The sequence below is a fragment of the Bubalus kerabau genome, chromosome 10 (assembly GCF_029407905.1).
Source record: "Bubalus kerabau isolate K-KA32 ecotype Philippines breed swamp buffalo chromosome 10, PCC_UOA_SB_1v2, whole genome shotgun sequence".
Classification (NCBI taxonomy): Eukaryota; Metazoa; Chordata; class Mammalia; order Artiodactyla; family Bovidae; genus Bubalus; species Bubalus kerabau.
Window position 1 is genome coordinate 96,192,785 of NC_073633.1, and position 20,902 is coordinate 96,213,686.

A 20,902-nucleotide genomic window follows, 5' to 3' on the forward strand; every position below is an offset into this window, starting at 1 on the left:
ATGTGTGCATTGAAGGGAAGGAGAGCAAGGAACGATAAACTGTATAACGGTGCAGTGTTCAAGGAAGATTTATTTATCTAAGAAAGAACAGCCTGGTGCATTAATGTGAATATTCAAAGATAGATGTTTATCTTAATGGACTCAGAGGTACTTACAAACAGCATAATTGCTGCAGTCATTTTAGAGGGCATTTATTCAGAGCGATTGCACTTCCTCTTTCTTTTATAGAAAGAATTCTACTGAAACGTTTGCGTGACAACAGGACTAGTGTGGCCAAGGAGCCCTAGGTTGGTTTTTCCTGGGCTCTGCTCAGTGAAGCCGATTTGGAATGATGAGAAGCAAGACCCAAATCTCTTTGAGGGACACTTACTGGACTTTTTGCAAAAACTAGTCTATTAAAATTTTAAATTGTCCCAATTTCCAGAATGCTACATGATATTTGACTTACTTTAAACCTACAGTCCTACAAATAAGGAATTGACTCCTTGGTACGTGGTTGTAGAATGGCAAGATGGGTTCTTTAGGGTCTTGTCTGGACCAAAGGAACACTTTGTATCTTGAAAGCCAATATAGTCTTCCAGAGAAATTCCTGTTCTTGAGGAACAACTTAGAAAGGTATTGCTGTCTCTGACACCTCCAAAGGTGAGAATTAATGATAATCTGACAAGGATGGGAAACAGACTGCCTCTCCATCCCTCTTCCACTCTTCAAACCTGACTCTTGGCTTGCCCAATTCTGTTTAAGTCAGCAGACATTCCCTAAGTATCTCCTTTTCATTGAAAGATCTATTATGCACCTAAGCTCCAGTCCAGTGCGATGAGAGTCCTGTGGGTGATTTCAAACTAACAATAAATAATATCACAATATTAACAGCACATCACAAAATAGTAACATCTCTGAGTCACTGATACCTATTTCAAGCCACATAATAATAGCATGAGGTTGATGTCCTCTCAGATTTACAGAAGAGGAAACTGGAAGGCAGAGCTCTTATAGTCATCCTGGCCTCTCTCCCCAGGGGCCGAACTGATGCTTTCAGACCCCCAAACACAATACTCTTTCCTGATATTATAGCTGGTTATCGATGACACCCCTTCCTTCTCTGAGGTAGCAATTAAGCAGAAGGGAATGTAAACCAGATACGCATTATAAGTCAGAATGTAATAAATATGTTCAGTGAGATTTTAAGAAAGTACTGAGTTAGCATGCTAGAGTATTTTATTTTTCAGCCATAGGATCAGGGCAAAGCTGCATGGAAAATGAATTTAGGCTGGGCTCTAAAGAAGGTTATATAGAAGTTTACCAGCTTTAAGTGGAATGAAATGCAAATAGAGCTGGGGAAGGAGTGATAGAAGCCAGAACATTGTCAGGAACTTATCAGACTTGTTTAAGGCATGGCAAACATTTATTTAATAGTCAGAATGTGGAAGTGCTCATGGGACAAATGGTAGCAGAATATAGTGCTACAGAGTTACTTTGGGGCCCAGAGGTGGAGGATCTTGAATGAAAAAGATAATTAAGTTTAGACTTTATTTGATAAGCGGTGGGATAGATTTGAACCAGGAGAGTGGCATGTTGAAAGCCTCGTTTTTAATCTAGTGACACTTTGGAGGGTTTATTGAAGAGACAGGGGCAGGGGGTCTGGTTGAAGAATCTCAAGATTCATCCAGGTAAGCAGCCAGGCCAGTAGAAACGAAAAGCAGAGTGACATTTAAAATATTAGAAATGGGCTTCCCTGGACGTGGTGCCTGGAGGTATCATGCTGAGCAGGGAAGACTCAAAGATGAGCCTGAGGGTTTGGGCTCCTTCCTGGAGAGCAATGACATGACAATCAGAGGCAAGAAAGGCAGCCATGGGAGGAACTGATCAGTTCAGTCTGGGATATGTTGATTGCAGATACTCATAAGATTTTCAATTGAAAATATTACTAAGGTAAAATGTTTCTCTCTCCTTACCCAACATTAGAATGAGCTCTCCTCTTTCGAATCCCTTTTGGAATCTCATCAGACCACAGAATTGGCATATTGAAGAGCACTGTAATCACTATGGCAATTTCCAGGTTCTGGTCCTGGATATTATTAAAATGCACCCCCTCCCCCACCCACTGGTGAGTTGCTGCTTAGTTGCTCAGTCGTGTCCAACTCTGCAACCCCATGGACTGTAGCCCTCCAGGGCACCTCTGTCCATGGGGATTCTCCAGGCTGGGTTGCCATGCCCGCCTCCATGGGATCTTCCCACCCCAGGGATCAAACCCAGGTCTCTCACATTGCAGGCGGGTTCTTTACCATCTGAGCCACCAGGGAAGCAGAAGCAGAGACCCCCTCACACGGTGCTTTGCATCGTCTCTGTCTCTGGCTGTCTGTTCTCTGTGGATTGCTCTCTCTGTTACAATTGTGTTCAGCCTCTAGTTAGGGCTTCCCTGGTGGCTCAGTGGTAAAGAACCCTCCTGCCAAGAATGCAGGAGACATGGGTTTGATCGCTGGGCAGGAAGATCCCCTGGAGAAGGAAATGGCAACCCACTCCAGTTTTCTTGCCTGGGAAATCCCATGGACAGAGAGCCTAGCAGACTACAGTCCATAGGGTCGCAAAAGACTTGGACCCAACTTAGCAACTAAACAGCTACAATGAAAACAAACATTTAACCGGAAGTGACTGAAGAGGAGATAAATTTTCTCACTTAACCAGAATTCTGGAGGCTAAAAGGTGGAAAACTGTTTGGACTCGTATCACAGATCTGACAATATATGAGTCAGTTCCTCCGTTCCTTCTCCTGTCTCTCACGCTTGCCACCTCGTGGCCACAAGGTGGCTGCTGCAGCTCCATATATCCCATCCAAACTCAAGGAAGAGGGGAAAGCAGTTGGCCTAGCCAAGTCACCCTCTTTTTTTTAATTAAATTAATTAATTAATTTTAATTGGAGGCTAATTACTTTACAATATTGTAGTGGTTTTTGCCATACATTGACATGAATCAGCCATGGGTGTACATGTGAGAGTCATTCTCTTTTATTAGGAATAGAATAAGCATTTCCTGAACCCCTCAAAGACTTGCTTTATCATCACTTTGTCCTGATCAATGCCACATGGCCACCACTAATTGCAAAGGAGGCTTGCTTAGGCTGGTGGCATTGCTAGCCCTGGAAGGGAGGAAAAGTGGGCCAGGTATTGATTATGTCTCCAATACTTGTCTTTGACAATTCACTGTAAAATACTTTGAGGGCAGGGATTCTGTTCCCTCAGCCCTCTCCCACCAAGAGCCCCTGGTGGCCTCCTCCTCACCAGGCACTGTTCTGGATATATAGGGGTCTGGAAAGGAAAGTGTTTGAGAAACCAACCCTGGTCTAGTGTGCTAAGAGTTCCTTTTGTGTTTTTGTTCTTCTGAGCAGCCTTAGGAAAGTAGGAGCTTCTGGAAAAATGTTAAAGAAGCTGTTTTTCAGTAACTCTCAAAAAAAAGAGAAGAAAGTGAAAAGACACCATGCTGGGAGGAAATCTATGCTGCTGCAAAAATAGAATAGGGCTCAAGTGCCCCCTTCAGTAATGAATGCATGAAAAGAAGCTTCTTAAATTATAAATGTGGTTTCTCTTGTTTATTGCCCAGTAATCCTGTTCTATTGATTTCTGTTTATTTCCAATCACCTAGAATCAAAAGCTGTGTTGCTTAGAGATCTTGATCCCTAAAAGATGGTCATTAAAGCTACTCTGCTGTATTTTGCTGTTTATTTTCTGCTCGAAGTGATTAAATCAATACAAATACAGACAAAACACTTTTTCCTTTGCTCCCTAGAAGACTAAGGGGGGAAAACCTACAGAAAAGCTAAATAAAGACGCTTGGATAAAAAAGACATCCTGTCAAATGACATATTGATTTCTTTCAAAGAGGCCAAGTGTAAATTAAAAATACTCTTCTGACAGTTTTTAAAGATGCCACTGACTCAGTAGAGTCAGGACTTACTGGTTTTCTCTTCCGAGAGGGCCAGGTTGGAAGGGCAGCCCACTCTTCCTAGGACCAGCCATCTCTCCAGGATCTCACGGGGAAGTCCGCCTCAGTCAGTGCTAGCAGAGTTCCACGGTTCTGTCTAATCCGTTCTTGGTTCTGGTTTTGCCACCCACCACTGCCTCTGTCTATGTTTAAAGAGGTAAAAATTTCCAAAAAATTGTGCTAACATGGTTCATTTTTCAAGTGGTTGCATTGAAACTCTTCTCAGAATTGGGAAGAAATGGGAATAACCAAGGCATGGGACTTACAATGGGATATTATTTGGAATGTTATTAAACAGTGGTCTAGAAAGATCTGGAGGAGAGGAGAGACAGGAAGCAGGGACCATAGAGGAGCCATTCCAGTATAGGAACTGTGCCCCTATAGGAGCCATCCTAGGGCAAGAGTCCTTTCTCCCAAAGTATCGTGGAGAGAATCAGGCTAGTTATACCCACCCCACAGTCATGAGGCCAGGGGTAAAGGCACAAATGATCCCACACCTAAACTACTTGTTATAATTTGAATTTCTGAAAACCACCTCAGACCTCTTTGGCCTGTTGGAAAACATTTTGCAGAATTGTTCTCAGGGGCAGCTGTGAAATCCACAGGAACCAGTGTAAAGTAAGAAAGAAGGAAGAAATATTAAGTGATGAATTCAATAAAAATGTTGGATTCATTGGACCTAGGAGGGGTCCCCAGACTCTTGTGCTTGTGTGGCATCAGAGGCTGTCTGTGTAGATGGGGGAGCTGGAACAGGGGTGGACCCACATATGATATGCATCCCATCCGCTTGTGCACATGCTCCCTTCTCCTGTTGAACTTATGAAACACAAATTCAGGAATAAAGTGGTTCAGGATTTCAAGATAGTGAAAGCAGAGCATTAGACCAAGCACAAGGTCCTTGTGAGCACAGACCCCTATGTGACTACATAGGTCTCAGGCCTGGGATTATTACAAACCTGCTATATTTCTGATGCCTACTTTATTAATAAATGGGTGCTGTTGCTTATAAACTGAAACTGGAAAACGTTGTTAGCCTTGCTGCCCATCAGAAATGATGAGAAATGAGTAGTCTTGTCCCTTTCCACATAGAAAGTCTCTTGTGTTTGGTTTTGTAAGTTGTTTTGAGTCTGTATAGAGCATGGGGTCATCCATTTAAGGCTAGTTGCAGCCTAAGAATGAGGAAGTGACTTCTGGAGGGTAACTGAGTCCATCTGGGTTCCCAGTTTTCTCACGGAACAGTACTTGAAGACTTTCTCTAAGTTGGAACTTATAATACAAATTAAAGAGCTGCATTTGAATCTGTCCCCCCATCTTTCTCTGTGGGAGGTTGGTACTGTCTTCCAGAGATGAGTAACCAGGGATCGGTTTTCATTACCAAGCTGAACTCCTTTGCATTTTCTCTCTCCTGGGGGTTGATGTCAGGTTCTTGAGTTGGCTCTCATTGTCCCCTCCAGTTTGGACTCAGGCTTACTCACTGCAGATCACCCTTAAGTCAAGTGTGAGAGGCACAAACCTTGCTTCAACCACTGCTGTGGTTCTGACACCCATAGCTGACTTTTCTCACGTTACATGATGTGGCTGAGTAGGAGGTTCTCTTTTCAGAGTAATGAGGAATAGACAACCTTGTCTTTCTCTCAATTGTATCTTACATTCAATCCATTGTATTTGACAGTTTGGGGTAAGTTTTCTGTGCCACATACTAATTTCTGGATTGTACTAATACCTCTTCCTTCTTGTTCATTCTACGTTGTCTTGAGCTTGCATTTCTTACTTTCTTGTTCACTAGGCATGGGCTTCAAACATGCTTAGTTTTGCAAGATAATGATCTTCAAGTCTCCTCCACCCCCCAGACCTGTTGGATATTCACGTGTGTTGCACACTCTTTGGTGTAAGTGGCCTACCACTGACAAAATAAAGGCAAGGTTATGTTTGGTCTCCAGCATTTGGCTGTTGCCTCGTTCCTTTCCCTTCTGCTCAGCGGGCATGCCTACTTCATCGTAAGACCGAAAACAGAAAGCCACTGCTACTTGCCCTGGACTGAATGGCTACGTTATGTCTTTTTTCAGACTTGCTGACCGAAATCGAGGAATGACTTTGTTCTGTGACTCCTTGCTATCCTCTAATGTTAGGGCTTATGAAGTCTTCTAAGCTGTGCTCTCAACCTGCAAGGAAGGGCCATGTCTCCTGTGTTCAGTGATAAGGTTAAGCAATGAAAAAGAGGGCCAGGAGTAAGATGAGTTCAGAAAGAAATATGACTTTACTTTTCCTCGTTTTTCTCCCCCAAACCCATTCCTTCTTCCTGAACTGTGGAGCAAGAAAGAATAAACATGGATAAATGACTCATACCATCAAAACACAGTGATGCTCTGCAGAATCCAGACTATTCATAATTTCAACATCCATTGACTGATGCCTATGTCACTGTGGGTCATGTTAATATTTGGCCTTGGTCCCTCACCCTTTAAAAACAAATGCTTGATTTTGGTATTATCATTAGGATAAAGACCTCAGCTTAGAAATTAATCTCCAACTCAAAAAAAAAAAAAAAAGAGAGAGAGAGAAAGACAAGGGAACAAGAAGGTGAGCAAGCAGGAAACATAGGTTGGGTCACTGGAAAGTCAAAGTCTCTCAGTCATGTCTGACTCTTTGCAACCTCATGGACTGGAGCCCCTCAGGCTCTTCTGTCCATGGAATTCTCCAGGCAAGAATACTGGCGTGGGTAGCCATTCTCTTCTCCAGGGGATCTTCCCAACCCAAGGATCGAACCCAGGTCTCCTGCATTGCAGGCGGATTCTTTACCATCTGAGCCACCAGGGAAGCCCTAGGTCTTTGGAGCTTGAGCTCCAGTTGTTGGCATTCCTTTGTCATGGTTAGACCCTCCATGCTCCAAACAAGGTTTGTGGTGAAAGCCGGAAGAGTTTACAGAGGAACGCAGCCAAGCCTTTCTGATTAGCAGTCCTGGAGAGGGCTGCACCAATAAGGAAAGCATCCATTAAAGCCAGACCTTTGTGTGTACATAATCAATAGGCTCTTGATCTAGATTCCTGAAGATGTGTCTGGTTGGGTAGCTGTGGGTTTTTTTTGGAGTTTTTTTTTTTTTTTTTCTCCCCTGCCTTCTAAATAATATGTAATTTCTCCGGGCCAAGAAATAAATTGAAAGGATTTAGAGGGATTTGCTTATCAGTGGAACACCACGTAGCATTACATTCCTCCTGCTTTGGGGAAGGTACATTGAAGTTTGGTTAATCTTCTGTGGTTCAATACTCCTCTTCCCTCTGTCAGGCTGCCTTGAACAACAGATAGATTAATCCCCCTTTACCCACTCTCTTCTCCCTCCTCCCTCTCCTCTCTCTTGATCCTCCCTTTTTTTTGAGCAGATGGAAGAAAAATCTTAAAACTGGAAAGAAAAAGAAAAAAAAAAGATATTGCATCATATTTATTTACATAATCCTACAGGACTTCAAGGATAGAAATAAAGGACTCCAATCTTTGGCACAAAGTTTGGCTGAGCTTAGCTTGGTTTTTTTATACTGTTAATTAAATCTTGAGTCTACAAAGGGATTTCCTTAAAGGTTAATTCATTAGAACAATTTATTATAAATCATGTCATTCTTTATTCTGCTCCAATATATGTGTGGAGTAGGGGGGCAGGGGTGGAAGGAACTATGTGGAGGCTATTGACAGTGGGCAGAGTTTAAAGGGAAGCTGGTGATACCTTGGCTTGGATTCCTATACAGTCTACCATTTTTAATGATAACGAATAATAAATGTTTTGTAGTAAATGCCATTGATGAGCTTCATATTCATTTCAAGTTTTGTATTACAGTTGATGGTTTAGCATCACTCAGTGCGTTCTCATTGGGCCTAGCTCCAGTCCTGGCAGTCTGTAAACTCCACGAGGACAGAGACTGGCTCAGCCTAGCCCCTCAGCACAGTGACTGAAGCATGTTAGGCTATTGTCAATGTTTGTTGAGGGAAGACTGATTGAATGAGTAATTACATACATCTATAAAATCATATATCCAGAAAAATGAGGGTTTTGTTGGTTTGTTGCTTGCTTTTATTTTTTATATTCAGTTTTCTGACAGAGCTTAGTTTTAATTAACTAATTTGGTCATGCTGAATGCAATGTCTGTAGCCCAGGTCAATTCTCTTAAAACCTTCTCATTCTAAGGAAATATGAGCCAAGTAAAATATGTGTGTAGTCATATCTTACTTGGCAAGGGGTTATCTCCAGATAGAAGAAAGTAATATCTTGAAAAACCACAAGGACATGAACTCCAGAAAACTTTTTAAAAGTTCAGTGTTGTCCCCTGTTATATGTAAAATGGATAACCAACAAGGACCTGTTGTATAGCACAGAGAACTCTGCTCAAGGTTATGCGCCAGCCTGGATGGTAGGGAGGTTTGGGGGACAGTGGATACCTGTGTGTGTATCCCTGAGTCCCTTTGCTGTTCACCTGAAACTGCCACAACACTGTTAAGCAGCTATATCCCAAGACAAAATAAAAAATTTAAAGTTTGAAAAAAATAAAATAAAACTCAGTGTGGTTCCAATAAAGATACCTACACAGAGGTGGGGCTCAAGGGTCATTCAGAAAGTGTCCTCTCCAGGCTGAGCTTTGACCTTTTGTTTTCATTTTTCTGAACCTGCCTCATGACATACCCCTGTCTTTTACACTTGAGTATGACAAGTTCAAATGATTTATTTCATTTTCTCATAATGGTATTGGTTGCTTCTTTTGAAGATGACTATAAAGAGGATGTTAAGAATAAAGTGAGGATATAAGGACTTCTCTGGTGGCCCAGTGGTTGAGACTTTGCCTTCCAATGCAGAGGGTGGGTGTTAGATCCCTGTTCAGGGAAATAAGATCCCACATGCCTCCTGGCCAAAAAACCAAAACATTAAACAGAAGCAATATTGCAACCTATTCAACAAAGACTTCAAAAATGGTCCACATCAAAAAACTCTTTAAAAAATAAAGTGAGGTAGAGATAATCATGCCCATACAATCTTACCATACTTTAAGGACTATTTTAGGATTGGGTTTGAACTGAAGGAAGTGGTGGGGTTGATGGTGAAGAAGAGAGGGATGAGATAATCACTTCTAACAAATTTGCCCAACTTCCAGGGTTTTACCTTTGGTGCAGTCTAAAACTCATCCAGTAGTTTGTGTGTGTAATGGGGAGGGGTATCTACTAGCATTGCTCAGAGGTTGAACTATGCAGTGGCAATGGTTTGATGAAGAATAGCTTAGTAAATACATTTAAATTGAGGTGGTCAAACTTTTCAAATATCATTAAAGATTACTGATTGATCTAGAGTTCTTATTTAATTAAAAGTATCCCAGACATTCTTTTTTTTTTTAAATAGAGTGAGACCTTCTGTCATATGAGATACTGAACTCCAGCTCCATCTCAGAGTGGAAGTATGGAGACAAGAAAACTAAAACACCAAGCATGGGAAGGAATTTAATTCTTTTTAGCATGAAGCAGCTGCAGAGATGTATGGCTGTTTTCTGTGGAACTTCAGAATATTTATGGGCCTTTCTCTTTTCCTTTTTCACTGGAAGAAAAGCAATCATCATTCTTGAGTGCGTTATTTATAATTTCATAAAGCTGTTCTGTGGCAGGACTTATTTTATCTTGCATTTAATCTCGGTCAAATAACCGTGCTTCCAAGGAGCTGGGTTGAAGAAAATTATTATCTCCACCCCCCCCCCCGCCCCCCGCCAAAATGATTAGCTTATTCTTAGTAAAAGATAAAGGGCTAAAGGCTGGAATTTTGAAATCACACATAGGTACCTGGGCACTAAGGAGGGAGAAGAGTGAAACTCTCTTAAACTGTTTAGACCATGGCAGCAGATATTTTTCTCAGTGCCAAATAATGAATAACAATGAAGAATGGTGTGGAACCATCCCTATACTGAGATGAGGTAGGGCCTTTCAGAGTAAATAATTAGAAACAGGTGATTATAGAAACAATAACTCATTGGTGGAAAATGAGAAGCCAGGCTTGTGAAACTGAGGGAATTGAAAGTAAATATACCTATAAATTTACTTGGGTGGACAGAGTTTTGAGCTTTCTTCTGTCCCAGTTTATTCTAAGGTAATTTCAATAAACATTGGTAGGGGGTAAAAAAAAGAATATAAATGCAATAAAAAATCTTTTAGGAAAGGAATAAAGAGGGCTCCTGCCAGAGAGATATTTTATTGAAAGTTATTATAATACCTATCTTTAGTTTTATGAGTCCTAATACAAAACCAAGTACTTTCAACATGTGGATTAAAAATATGAAATACATATTTTAAAACTGGGTAGTGTGAATTATTATTTTTAATATAGGACTTGGCTAATATATTGAGACAGAAGTATATTTTCCTCCCCTTGAGAGGGTGAGTAAAGGTCTTTCATCTGCATAGTGGCTGGGGTGGGGATGGTGCAGTCAGACTCAGGCCTGTGTTCTGAAACCACGTGTATCCGCTTCCTAAGGAAATGTGACGGATGACACCGGTGAGGTGTGGGGAAGGGAAGAAGGAGAGGCGTCTGGGAGGGCAGGATATTAAATTCACGCTTATTATCCAAGTTTGCAAGAACAGCGCGATAACTCAGGGAGCTGTCATCCTGTCATCCTGGGACGCCTCTTCACTCTAGTCGTCCTGCACTACTCACAGGTATACAAATAAACTGTGCTTTTTCATGTCGCTGAGCCTTTGCAAAGACTGTCGATTTCACCTAGGATGCCCTTCTCCTCCTCAAAGCTCTCAGCTTTCCCCTGCTTCGCTGCTGCCTGTCCCCGAGGGCTCATTTCCACATCCTCCTTGGCCTAGGAGCTCTCTCTCTTCCCCTGCGATTTGCTCCCTTAGTACCTGCTGCTGCCTCTTGTCAAAGCGTCCAGTTTGCTCTGTCAGGCTTGCCCGTTTACCAGACAGGCTCTTCAGAGACTGAGAATTCCCAGGGCAAAAGAACTGCTTTGTCTATCACTTTATCCCTCCTGCTACAAAGCTTGACACATAGGTGGTCAATAGATATTTATTAAATGGCATGAATATTAATAAATGGTATATTAATAAAATGATACTAATATATACTGTATTAATGTATTATATATAATATAGCAATAAAATATATTAATCAGGTATTAATGAAGGAATGAGTAAATGAATGAAAAAGCACCTTGATGATATAGTTACATATCGCTGAAGGTGGATCTAATCACTCAGCCACTGAAAAACTGACCAGGGACTGCTTATGGATCTTCTAGTCTTCCTTGAAGTAAGTCAGATAAGGAAACATCTGACTTACAGATAATGTTGATATTTGACATATAGGAACCCCAGTATGTAAACACTTTAAGCTTCAGTTCAGTTCAGTTCAGTTGGTCAGTTGTGTATGACTCTTTGTGACCCCATGAATCGCAGCACGTCAGGCCTCCCTGTCCATCAGCAACTCCCGGAGTTCACTCAGACTCATGTCCATCGAGTCAGTGATGCCATCCAGCCATCTCATCCTCTGTCGTCCCCTTCTCCTCCTGCCCCCAATCCCTCCCAGCATCAGAGTCTTTTCCAATGAGTCAACTCTTTGCATGAGGTGGCCAAAGTACTGGAGTTTCAGCTTCAGTATCATTCCTTCCAAAGAAATCCCAGGGCTGATCTCCTTCACAATGGACTGGTTGGATCTCCTTGCAGTCCAAAGGACTCTCAAGAGTCTTCTCCAACACCACAGTTCAAAAGCATCAATTCTTCGGCGCTCAGCCTTCTTCACAGTCCAACTCTCACATCCATACATGACCACAGGAAAAACCATAGCCTTGACTAGACGGACCTTTGTTGGCAAAGTAATGTCTCTGCTTTTCAATATGCTATCTAGGTTGGTCATAACTTTCCTTCCAAGGAGTAAGCATCTTTTAATTTCATGGCTGCAGTCACCATCTACAGTGATTAGCCATTGGGAATTATGAGAGTTTTAGACAATCATTGTGAGGAGAAAAAATGTTAAGATGACACGCAAGGCACCCTGATGAACATTTCTCACACAAGGACACAAATAGAGAAAGTTCCTAAGGCAACACTGCTATTTGAGAAGTGTGGATGGTGGGCAGTTAGAAATAGCAGATGTCTTTAAAATATCTCTACCCTTGGTTATTATGAGTACTGAAAATTAATATGTGTTAACTGCTTAGCACAAAGCCTGAATATAGCAAGTGTTTAAGTAGTAAATTAATAGGCCTGATTTTAGAGAGTTCAAATATCTTTTTCCTCTCAAGAGTACTAACTGCTCTTCTTTCTAAGGAATTATGAATATTAATGAAAAATGACTATGATTGTAAGAAAACAGATACACTCACCAACACACACTCTCTCTCTTTCTCTCTCTCTCTCTCTCTTTCTCTCTCTCTCTCTCTCACACACACACACACATACACACATACACACAGCCTAGGGCTACTGCATTTTATTTAAGGAAAAAAGCCCATAGTTCCATTCTAAATGCCTGTGATAGGTGTATCCAGAGTCTGTGTAATATTGCCATAGTCAAACGTACTCCACCACCCATGGGAACCAATAGTTAAGAAATGTGCCTTTTCTTCCAAGGGTAAGAGTCAGACCCTGCATTCGCTTATAACTGGGGAAAGGCACAGACAAGAAATATTAAAAAGCTCCTAAAAGCCTTGGGTTTTCTGAGAGTAATTTTGAATCAAATAGACATTACTTTAGGATGTGATCCTGAGTGTATATCCAAAAGCCTTGGTTTGTCATTTTTGCTGTTGTTTTCAGGTAGCAGACACAGAAGTAGTTTTTTTGGTTTTTTTTTTAATCCCTAAATATAGTGATCTTAATCCTGCCTTTTGCAAATCAAAGCTTGCTGCCCCTGGCAGAGGGGCATGGTGTTCTGTGGCAGGCATGGCTGTATCCAATGCCAGGTTCTCCAGATAAACATTGTTTTCCACAATGGGCAAGGAGGGGGTTGAGATATTTGTAATTGCTTTGGGGATTTCAGTGGCTGTGGCCATAAATGGTGATGGTGAAGTTTGAGAGACAGAAAGGAAAGGGTTGAATTCATGTGAGACCCTTGCAGAATGTCTGGACCTACAGCCCTTGGAAACTGATTTCATCTTCCAGTAAACTTTTAAGCTCTCTTGGCATGCTCTTCAGTATATTTTTCTTGATCACTCTTCATGGCTGATCTAACCAGAAATGGTGTTTGTATCACTAGTGGAGGTCAGGAATTATCAACAAGGAAGAGCAGTTCTAATGGGGGATAAATCAGTAAAGACAGAATGCAAAGGCAGATAGCGAATCTATGCAAATTAGGAGTAGCGACCAGTTTCCATGTTCCTGTTGATTGACTGGTTGATTGAGTTAGCTAGTTTTAATGTTTATTGAGCATGTACCATATGCCAGAAACAGAGTCTCACTTTTAACATTACTTTTACATCACATGCCCAGGTGATGACAAAAGGCTGTATTCATCCCAGTTTAGAGATGAAAGTAATTGAGGTCTGAAGAGGGGAAGTAACTGGCTCTCCCAGCTCACACACTGTATGTTTAGGAGCTGGGATTTGCCAACTATACTGTCTAGAGGCAGGCCCACTCTTCACAGCCTGTCGTCTCCGGTTCTTAGTCACCATGCATAGGAGGTTCTGGCAAAATGTGCTTCTGTTTTCTGGGAGGAACATTGTTCTCATCCATACACATATTAAAAAAAAAAAAAAAATCTCTGGGAAGAGGGGCATGGCCAGTTCACTTCACTGAAAGAAGAGGAGTGAAGATATGGGTGAGTATAGGTGTGGGGCCTGCCCTGGGGGTTAGGGGCCCATTGTGGGCACAGAAATGGAGGTAGTGATGGAGAAGGGGAATAGGGACTGGGGACAGTGTCACTTAAACCACAGCGGGGAGAATTTTTGTAGTATTAGAGGAGGCTGTGGGCCTGTTTAAGTGCTGTGGGCCCTTGGCAGATCACAAGCCATTTCCATATTTAAGAGGAAGCTAAGAGCAAAGTGAAGAAATTGTCTTCAACTGTAGAGCCTAGTACTTATCTTAAAAACCAAACAAAAACAAAAAAACAACTTTGCATTGTTTTTTTGGCTGATAAAAATTCACTTAGTTTTTACAATGTTCAAGATTCCCCTAATATGTTAACACCTTTTTGGTTTCTCTTGAAGTTTTGCATTCTTTTCATATATTTGCTCAGTGGCCTTTTTAAACTTTATTACCTGGCCTTCATTTCTTAAGGTGAACTTGCTAGATTTTCATTAACTCAGCAGTTTTCATTCATTTCCAGTGACCAAAGCTAGTTAAGGCCTATATGGGCCATTCTGTAAGGTTCTTATAATCAAGTCACCAACAATTAATTTCCAATTGATTACATGTTAGAAATGTGTTATCAACCTTAAGGAGATTTTTAGGCCATTCCCCCTCAAGTGCTCTTTTCCATAAAATCTTAATATCAGGTATACTGCTGCTGCTTCTGCTGCTAAGTCGCTTCAGTTGTGTCCGACTCTGTGCAACCCCATAGACGGCAGCCCACCAGGCTCCCCCATCCCTGGGGTTCTCCAGGCAAGAACACTGGAGTGGGTTGCCATTTCCTTCTCCAATGCATGAAAGTGAAAGTGAAGTTGCTCAGTCGTGTCCGACTCTTAGCGACCCCATGGACTGCAGCCTACCAGGCTCCTCCATCCATGGGATTTTCCAGGCAAGAGTACTGGAGTGGGGTGCCATTGCCTGTTCCTATCATGTATACAGTATATTTGTTTAAGAACTGTGGCCCTTGGCAGGTCACAAGCCATTTCCATATTTAAGATCTTCCCCCTTTTGCCCACAACAATTATTGCTGAGTGGTGTCATCCCCATAGAAAACGCATGCCTTAGAACTATCAATGATTGTGTTAGCATTGTTGTTTAGTCGCTCAGCCATGTTTGACTCTGTGGCCCCATGGACGGCAGCACGTCAGGCTTCCCTGTCCTTCACTGTCTCCCAGAGTTTGCTCAGATGCATGTCCATTGAGTCTGTGCTTGCTATCTAACCATCTCATCCTCTGTCATCCCCTTCTCCTTTTGCCTTTAATCTTTCCCAGCATCAGGGTCTTTTTCCAATAAGTTGGCTCTTCACATCAGATGGCCAAAGTACTGGAGCTTCAGCTTTAGCATCAGTCCTTCCAATGAATATTCAGAGTTGATTTCCTTTAGCACTGACTGGTTTGATCTCCTTGTAGCCCCAGGGGCTCTCAAGAGTCTCCTCCAACATCACAGTTCAAAAGCATCAGTTCTCTGGAGCTCAACCTTCTTTATGGTCCAGTTCACCTCCATACGTGACTACTGGAAAAACCATAGCTGTGACTGTACTTTGCCAGCAAAGTGATGTTTCTGCTTTTTAATACACTGTCTGGGTTTGTCATAGCTTTGCTTCCAAGGAGCAACTGTCTTTCAAGTTCACGACTGCAGTTACTGTCCACAGTGAATTTGGAGCCCGAGAAAATAAAATCTGTCACTGTTTCCACTTTTTCCCCTTCTATTTGCCATGAAGTGATGGGACTGGATGCCATGTTCTTCTTTTTTTGAATGTTGAATTTTGAACCAGCTATTTCACTTTCATTCTTATCAAGAGTCTCTTTAGTTCCTCTTTGCTTTCTGCCATTAGAATGGTATCATCTGCATGTCTGAGGTTGTTGATATTCCTCCTGGCAATCTGGTTCAAAACTGGTAAATGGGCCCGTCAAGATGGTATATTGTCACCCTGCTTCTTTGACTTATATTCAGGGTACATCATGCAAAATGCCAGGCTGGATGAATCACAAGCTGGAATCAGGATTGCTGGGAGAAATGTGGCCTTTCCCCTGTATTTATCTTTACATCTGCACAGCTAATATTTATTCTCTTACCACCTCCCTTCCCTAAATGATGGGAAATGGACATGTACTGGCCCTATCACAGCCAGAAACTCCAGAAGAGCGAGCTTATGATCTCTCTAACACAAATAGTGATACTCCAGGATACAATGCCAGCATCAGTTGCTGGAAGTGAAATGTACATGTCACTAGTGTCTTGAAAATTGAAAATTTAAAAAATTGAAAATAAAAATAGAATGTTTGAAAAATAGATTTCTATTAACTTTAAGGAGGAGAGCAGGGGTTGAAGTATCTCCTTGACAAGTGTAGAATAAAGATCAAGAATGTGGTTTAAGGCACCTCTCTGCCGCTGTCAATTAAGCGAAATCAATTACCTAATGTGGTTTTTCTACTGTGCTTTGCTGTGTTCAGCGATTCTATGCCTCTTATGTCTATTTCAAGAAGGACATTGTCTGGAAACACTAAGCATATGTGTTGCCATGCGTATTCATTTTCTAGGGCTGCCATAACAAAGGACCACAGACAGAGTGGCTTAAACAAGAGGGATTTATTTTCTCACAGCTCTAGAAGCTGGCATTCTGAAGTCAAGCTGTCAGTGGTCCAGTTTCTCCTGAGGCCTCTCTCCTGGCTTATAGATGGCTGTCTTTCCCCTGTGCCTTCCCGTGGTCTCCCCTGTGTGTGTGTGTGTGTGTGTGTGTGTGAGACAATTGCTTCTTTTTGTAAGGAGAGCAGTCATGTTGGATTTACTTACCCAAATGACCTCCTTTTAACTTCATTACCTCTTTAAAGACTCCATCTCCAAATACCAGTCACATTCTGAGGTACAAGGAGGTTAGAACTTCAATATACGAATTTGGGAGAGGACATAGTTCGGTCCATAGCATCCTGTAAGAAGGGGACGCAAGAAGCCTACAGGAGCTACAAATGCCACTTTTAAATAAGATGCACGTGTTCAGATTTTCACTGTGTGTTTTACCAGCTGTGAGTCTTTTAGCAACTCACTTAACCTCTCTGAACTTCAGTTCTCTTTAAAAGTATAATAATCATCCCTGTCCCGAAGGATCAGTGTGAGAATTGTGTCTCACTAATTAGTAATAACTATAACTAGTAAGCCTGTATATGTGTCTAGCAGAGCATCTGAGTGGTAATTGCTTTTCTTCTTGAATATGGATTGAGACTTCAGTGCCTTGGGAATAATAAGACTAGCAAGTCAGTTAATACTATGAACATCAGGAAGTAGAAAACAATGAGCATTCGTTGAACAACTGCTGTATTTTGAATACTCATGCACAGAGTAGGACAAAAGTTTGGTTTTTAGACAAGAGCTGTAGATTAATGATTGATGGGTTGATTTAAAGAATATTTATCGTGCATGTAGTATATACCAGGTACAGAAAGTAGTCTTCTTATTTACTGTCTAGCAAGGGCCCTTCTCACTCACCATGCCCACAGTCCTTTATATTGCTTGCAGCAGCAGATTCCCTGTCTTTGGGTAATTTCTTCAGGATTCAACAGAAAAAAAAAAAAAAAATTGTCTCAAATTGAGTTACCACTGTTACAATCAGAAATTTTGTGCTCTCTTCAGATACAGCCTTACCTGTGTCCAGAGGCTGTCTTGTCTGCTGGTCCACATTACTAATTCAGCTAATTGCAGCAATTACATGAAGAAATCGCTGATGGCGAGAGAAGTCATTATGCTATCCCCGAACAGACTGCCTTCCGCGGCATTCATTAATTACGCCAGCCTATAGATTGGCGACCAGCAAATCATACACTTGAGACTGCACACCATATGCACTGAAACTCTCTCCACGCTGCCAAGCGTTTCTGTGCTGGCTTGCTCTCTTGCCACCATCTGCAATAGCCCTTATCCTGCCCTTCTGATTCTCAAAATTGAAATTAAAGTCAGGATAGAGTCAGGCTGCAAATGTGATCTACAGGGATGGGATAGGCTTGAGCCTCCTGGAACCACCTTGGGTTACTCAGCTTCCCATGAGACCCACCCAGAGTGTCTGGACCCAGAGCCATCCACAGCTACACAGGAGTTAAAATTCTCTACCCTACAACATGCCCTGTTTAGAGAAGAGAGACAGTAATGATGATGGAGGCAGGACACAATGATAAGTCTTTGGTGCTTTTGTTCATTGGTTTCCTTATCTCTCTCTCTCTGCCCCCATCTCATTATTTTTTCTTTGACACGCACAGCCAACATCAGATGACCTTGTTTCATCTGCTGAATGTTCAAGCGATGACGAAGACTTCGTTGAATGCGAGCCGAGTACAGGTAGGTTAGGTCAGTCTTGTTTTGCTTGCTTTATTTTTTCATTTGCAAAAAACAATACATACATATATGTGAATATACATGTGTTTTATATATATTATAGTGTGTTAGTGTGTGTATTTCCTATATCTATATATGTATGCAAATACATATATAAATATCACTGTATAGTCGAAAGCATCAAATCCCATGGAAGGAGCCATAAGACCCCAGGGAAATTGAAAGTCAGTTCCTTGACTAGCTAAAGAAAACTCAATAGAACATAACAGTGAGCAGTTAGACACCCAGATTAACCACCAGAAGAAACAGAAAATGTGTAGCAGCCAGTGGCAGCTATGAAGTTGACAGGGGGTGAGGGCATGAAGACTTCTATATTGGATTGACATCAAAAACAACAAAAAAGCAAAAACATAAAGCCAAAGTGGAGCCACAAAAGTCATTTAATCCTCATGAACTGTTCTGACTCTTAAGCGGCAAACAAAACAAAACCAAAACCAACCAACCAAAAAAAAAAATTTTTTTTTTCCATGGGATTTCAACAGCAGTTAACATGGTATTATATTTATACTAATTTTGTTCATTGTGTGTTTAGAGAATTTGTGCAGCAGTATAGCATAGTAAATACAAAATTAGTACAGAACCATGCCATGTTAATGGCTGTGATGCTTCAAAATGTATCTACTGTGCTGAAGTTGAGAGGACTTTGGCAATCAGCAGCTTCAGTGTGTTCCCCATTTGCACCCAGATACATTTCAATGTTTTATGGTCTTTCTTTATAGTGAGCTATATATGATATAATGTCCAGTAGGCAACTGCAGTCCCTAATTATTTCCTATCAACTTTCCCAAGTCGTCTGTTTTGAGACTTGCTATAAGTTAAAAATTTACATTTATATATATAATAGAGAACAGATATCATCGAATTTCTGTGTATGTTTAATAGCATTTCAAAGCTGGAGTTGGGTTAGGATCTTATTTCTTCAAAGGCTAAGAGAAATAAATAGAATTTTCTAGTTGATTGTTCGGGTTACTTTATTTTTATTTTCCTTTTCTTTAAAAGAAAAGGAGAGCCATTAAACATTTTTTTTGGTTGCTTGTTAATTCTAGAGAAATTTAAGATTCATGAAAAAATATTAGTATAACAAAAGTAAAATCTTTCATTTGTTATCCTAAAATGATTTACAGAATTTGTAGAAGACTGACTGCTTGGTGTCTTGCAAGTGGCTTTGGATCCAGGAAGTTCTCTGGGTGTTCTGTTCTTAGCATAGGGACAAAGCAGTGATATGTAGGGCCTTTTCTTTCTGGAGTGTGTTCCGTTTCTTTGGAAGCTCAGTTTTGTGGAAGGAAAGTAAGTGTAACCTGGTTAGTCAGATTTTGTTTCAGACTTTGAGTCATAATATGGTATTAAATGAAGTTTTAACTATAAAGGGAGGATTCTTCCAATCCATACCAGAACAGATTTTCATTCATTCATTTAATAAATATTGCTGAGCCCTCAGGCAGGATACAGTACATCTCCAGATTTGAATCCTTCCTGTTCTAAGGGTTTTCACAAATGAGCTGTTGGAAAATATAATATAGAGCTTTACTATCTAAACTACCTCTCCCGCAGAATTCAGTTCAACAAATATTTTTTGAGGGTCCTTGGTGTATGCCAGGTATGTGTAAGATATTAAGAATTTAGCTATGGATATGGCATGATCTCCAAGACGTATGTTAAATTAATTGATTGGGGCCAATAATTTAAGATACTTAGACTTTAATTTGGATTCCCTATTTACCCTTTATCTGGTTTTCTTGCTTTCATAGCAGTGATATCTATATATATGCACCAATGTTTAACAGATCTTTAGATTATAAAATCTAGACTTGATCATTCTGAATCATCATGCCTGTCTTCCCTACTACCTCCACACCCCCACATACATACACACAACAGACATCTCCATAGCAACATCCATCAGAAGACAGAGGGCTTTTCTAGATCTCTGATTCATGAGATCTGCAGCTCCCCAGGTTGTGAGTATAATTTGGTTACCATTTGGTATCGAACATAAACAGGCCAAAACCTGAAAAGCCCCAGACTAAGTCCGTTTTCTTTTTTAGTGGCTATGCAGGTGTTTCATCTGATTCAAAAACAGAGGACAGAAATTCAATACCAGCATTTCTTGAGTGATATAATTACACGGGGCAGGTAGCAGAATAAAAACAATTTTTAAAACAATCTGTTGTGTTCTGCAAGGGAGAATGGGAGGGAATATATAAATAAAGCAGGTAACAGAGAGCCCATCCCAAAGGAGTTAACATACCAGCTAAGAGACTGGTATTAATATCCTTTGCCCAGGATTATTTAACTGATCACAGTTGAAGAATGAATGTTTCTTCTTTCTAAATTTAACTCCAGAAAGTATTCCTGGTAATGGATTCAGATGCACAGGGGAAAAGTCAGAGGCATATTTAATGCAAGAAGGAGATAGATACTCCTGTTGATGCAGAGGCTTTGCCTTGGGGGCCTGATTAATACTGATGAAGATTACATGCATAGAGCTATCAAGTTCTTTTTTGCATTGTATGAGAAATCTCTCTATAGCCTTCAGATTTTCCAGAAATAATGAAGATTAAAAATCAGAAGCATTCAAACCAGTTGTTTCCATGGCTAGATTTTGCACTGCCTGAAGAGAAGTCTTCTGTTGCCCATGCAACAGTAGATAATGCTGACTTTTACATAACTTTGAAGTAAATTGCTAGCCCTGAGATTCTATGCGAATACTGCGATTAAAATTCTAGTTTTGAAC

At 41.0% G+C, this 20,902-nt stretch overlaps 1 protein-coding gene across 1 annotated transcript in view; it reads left to right on the top strand.

Annotated features, from left to right (window-relative positions):
* The window catches only part of LOC129622140 (neurexin-3-beta), a 612,931-nt gene that overhangs the window by 536,578 nt on the left and 55,451 nt on the right, over positions 1–20,902 (top strand). Inside the window, exon 6 of the mRNA XM_055539030.1 lies at positions 18,033–18,111. Coding sequence (XP_055395005.1) covers positions 18,033–18,111 — 79 coding nt within the window. The remainder of the gene's footprint in view (positions 1–18,032; positions 18,112–20,902) is intronic.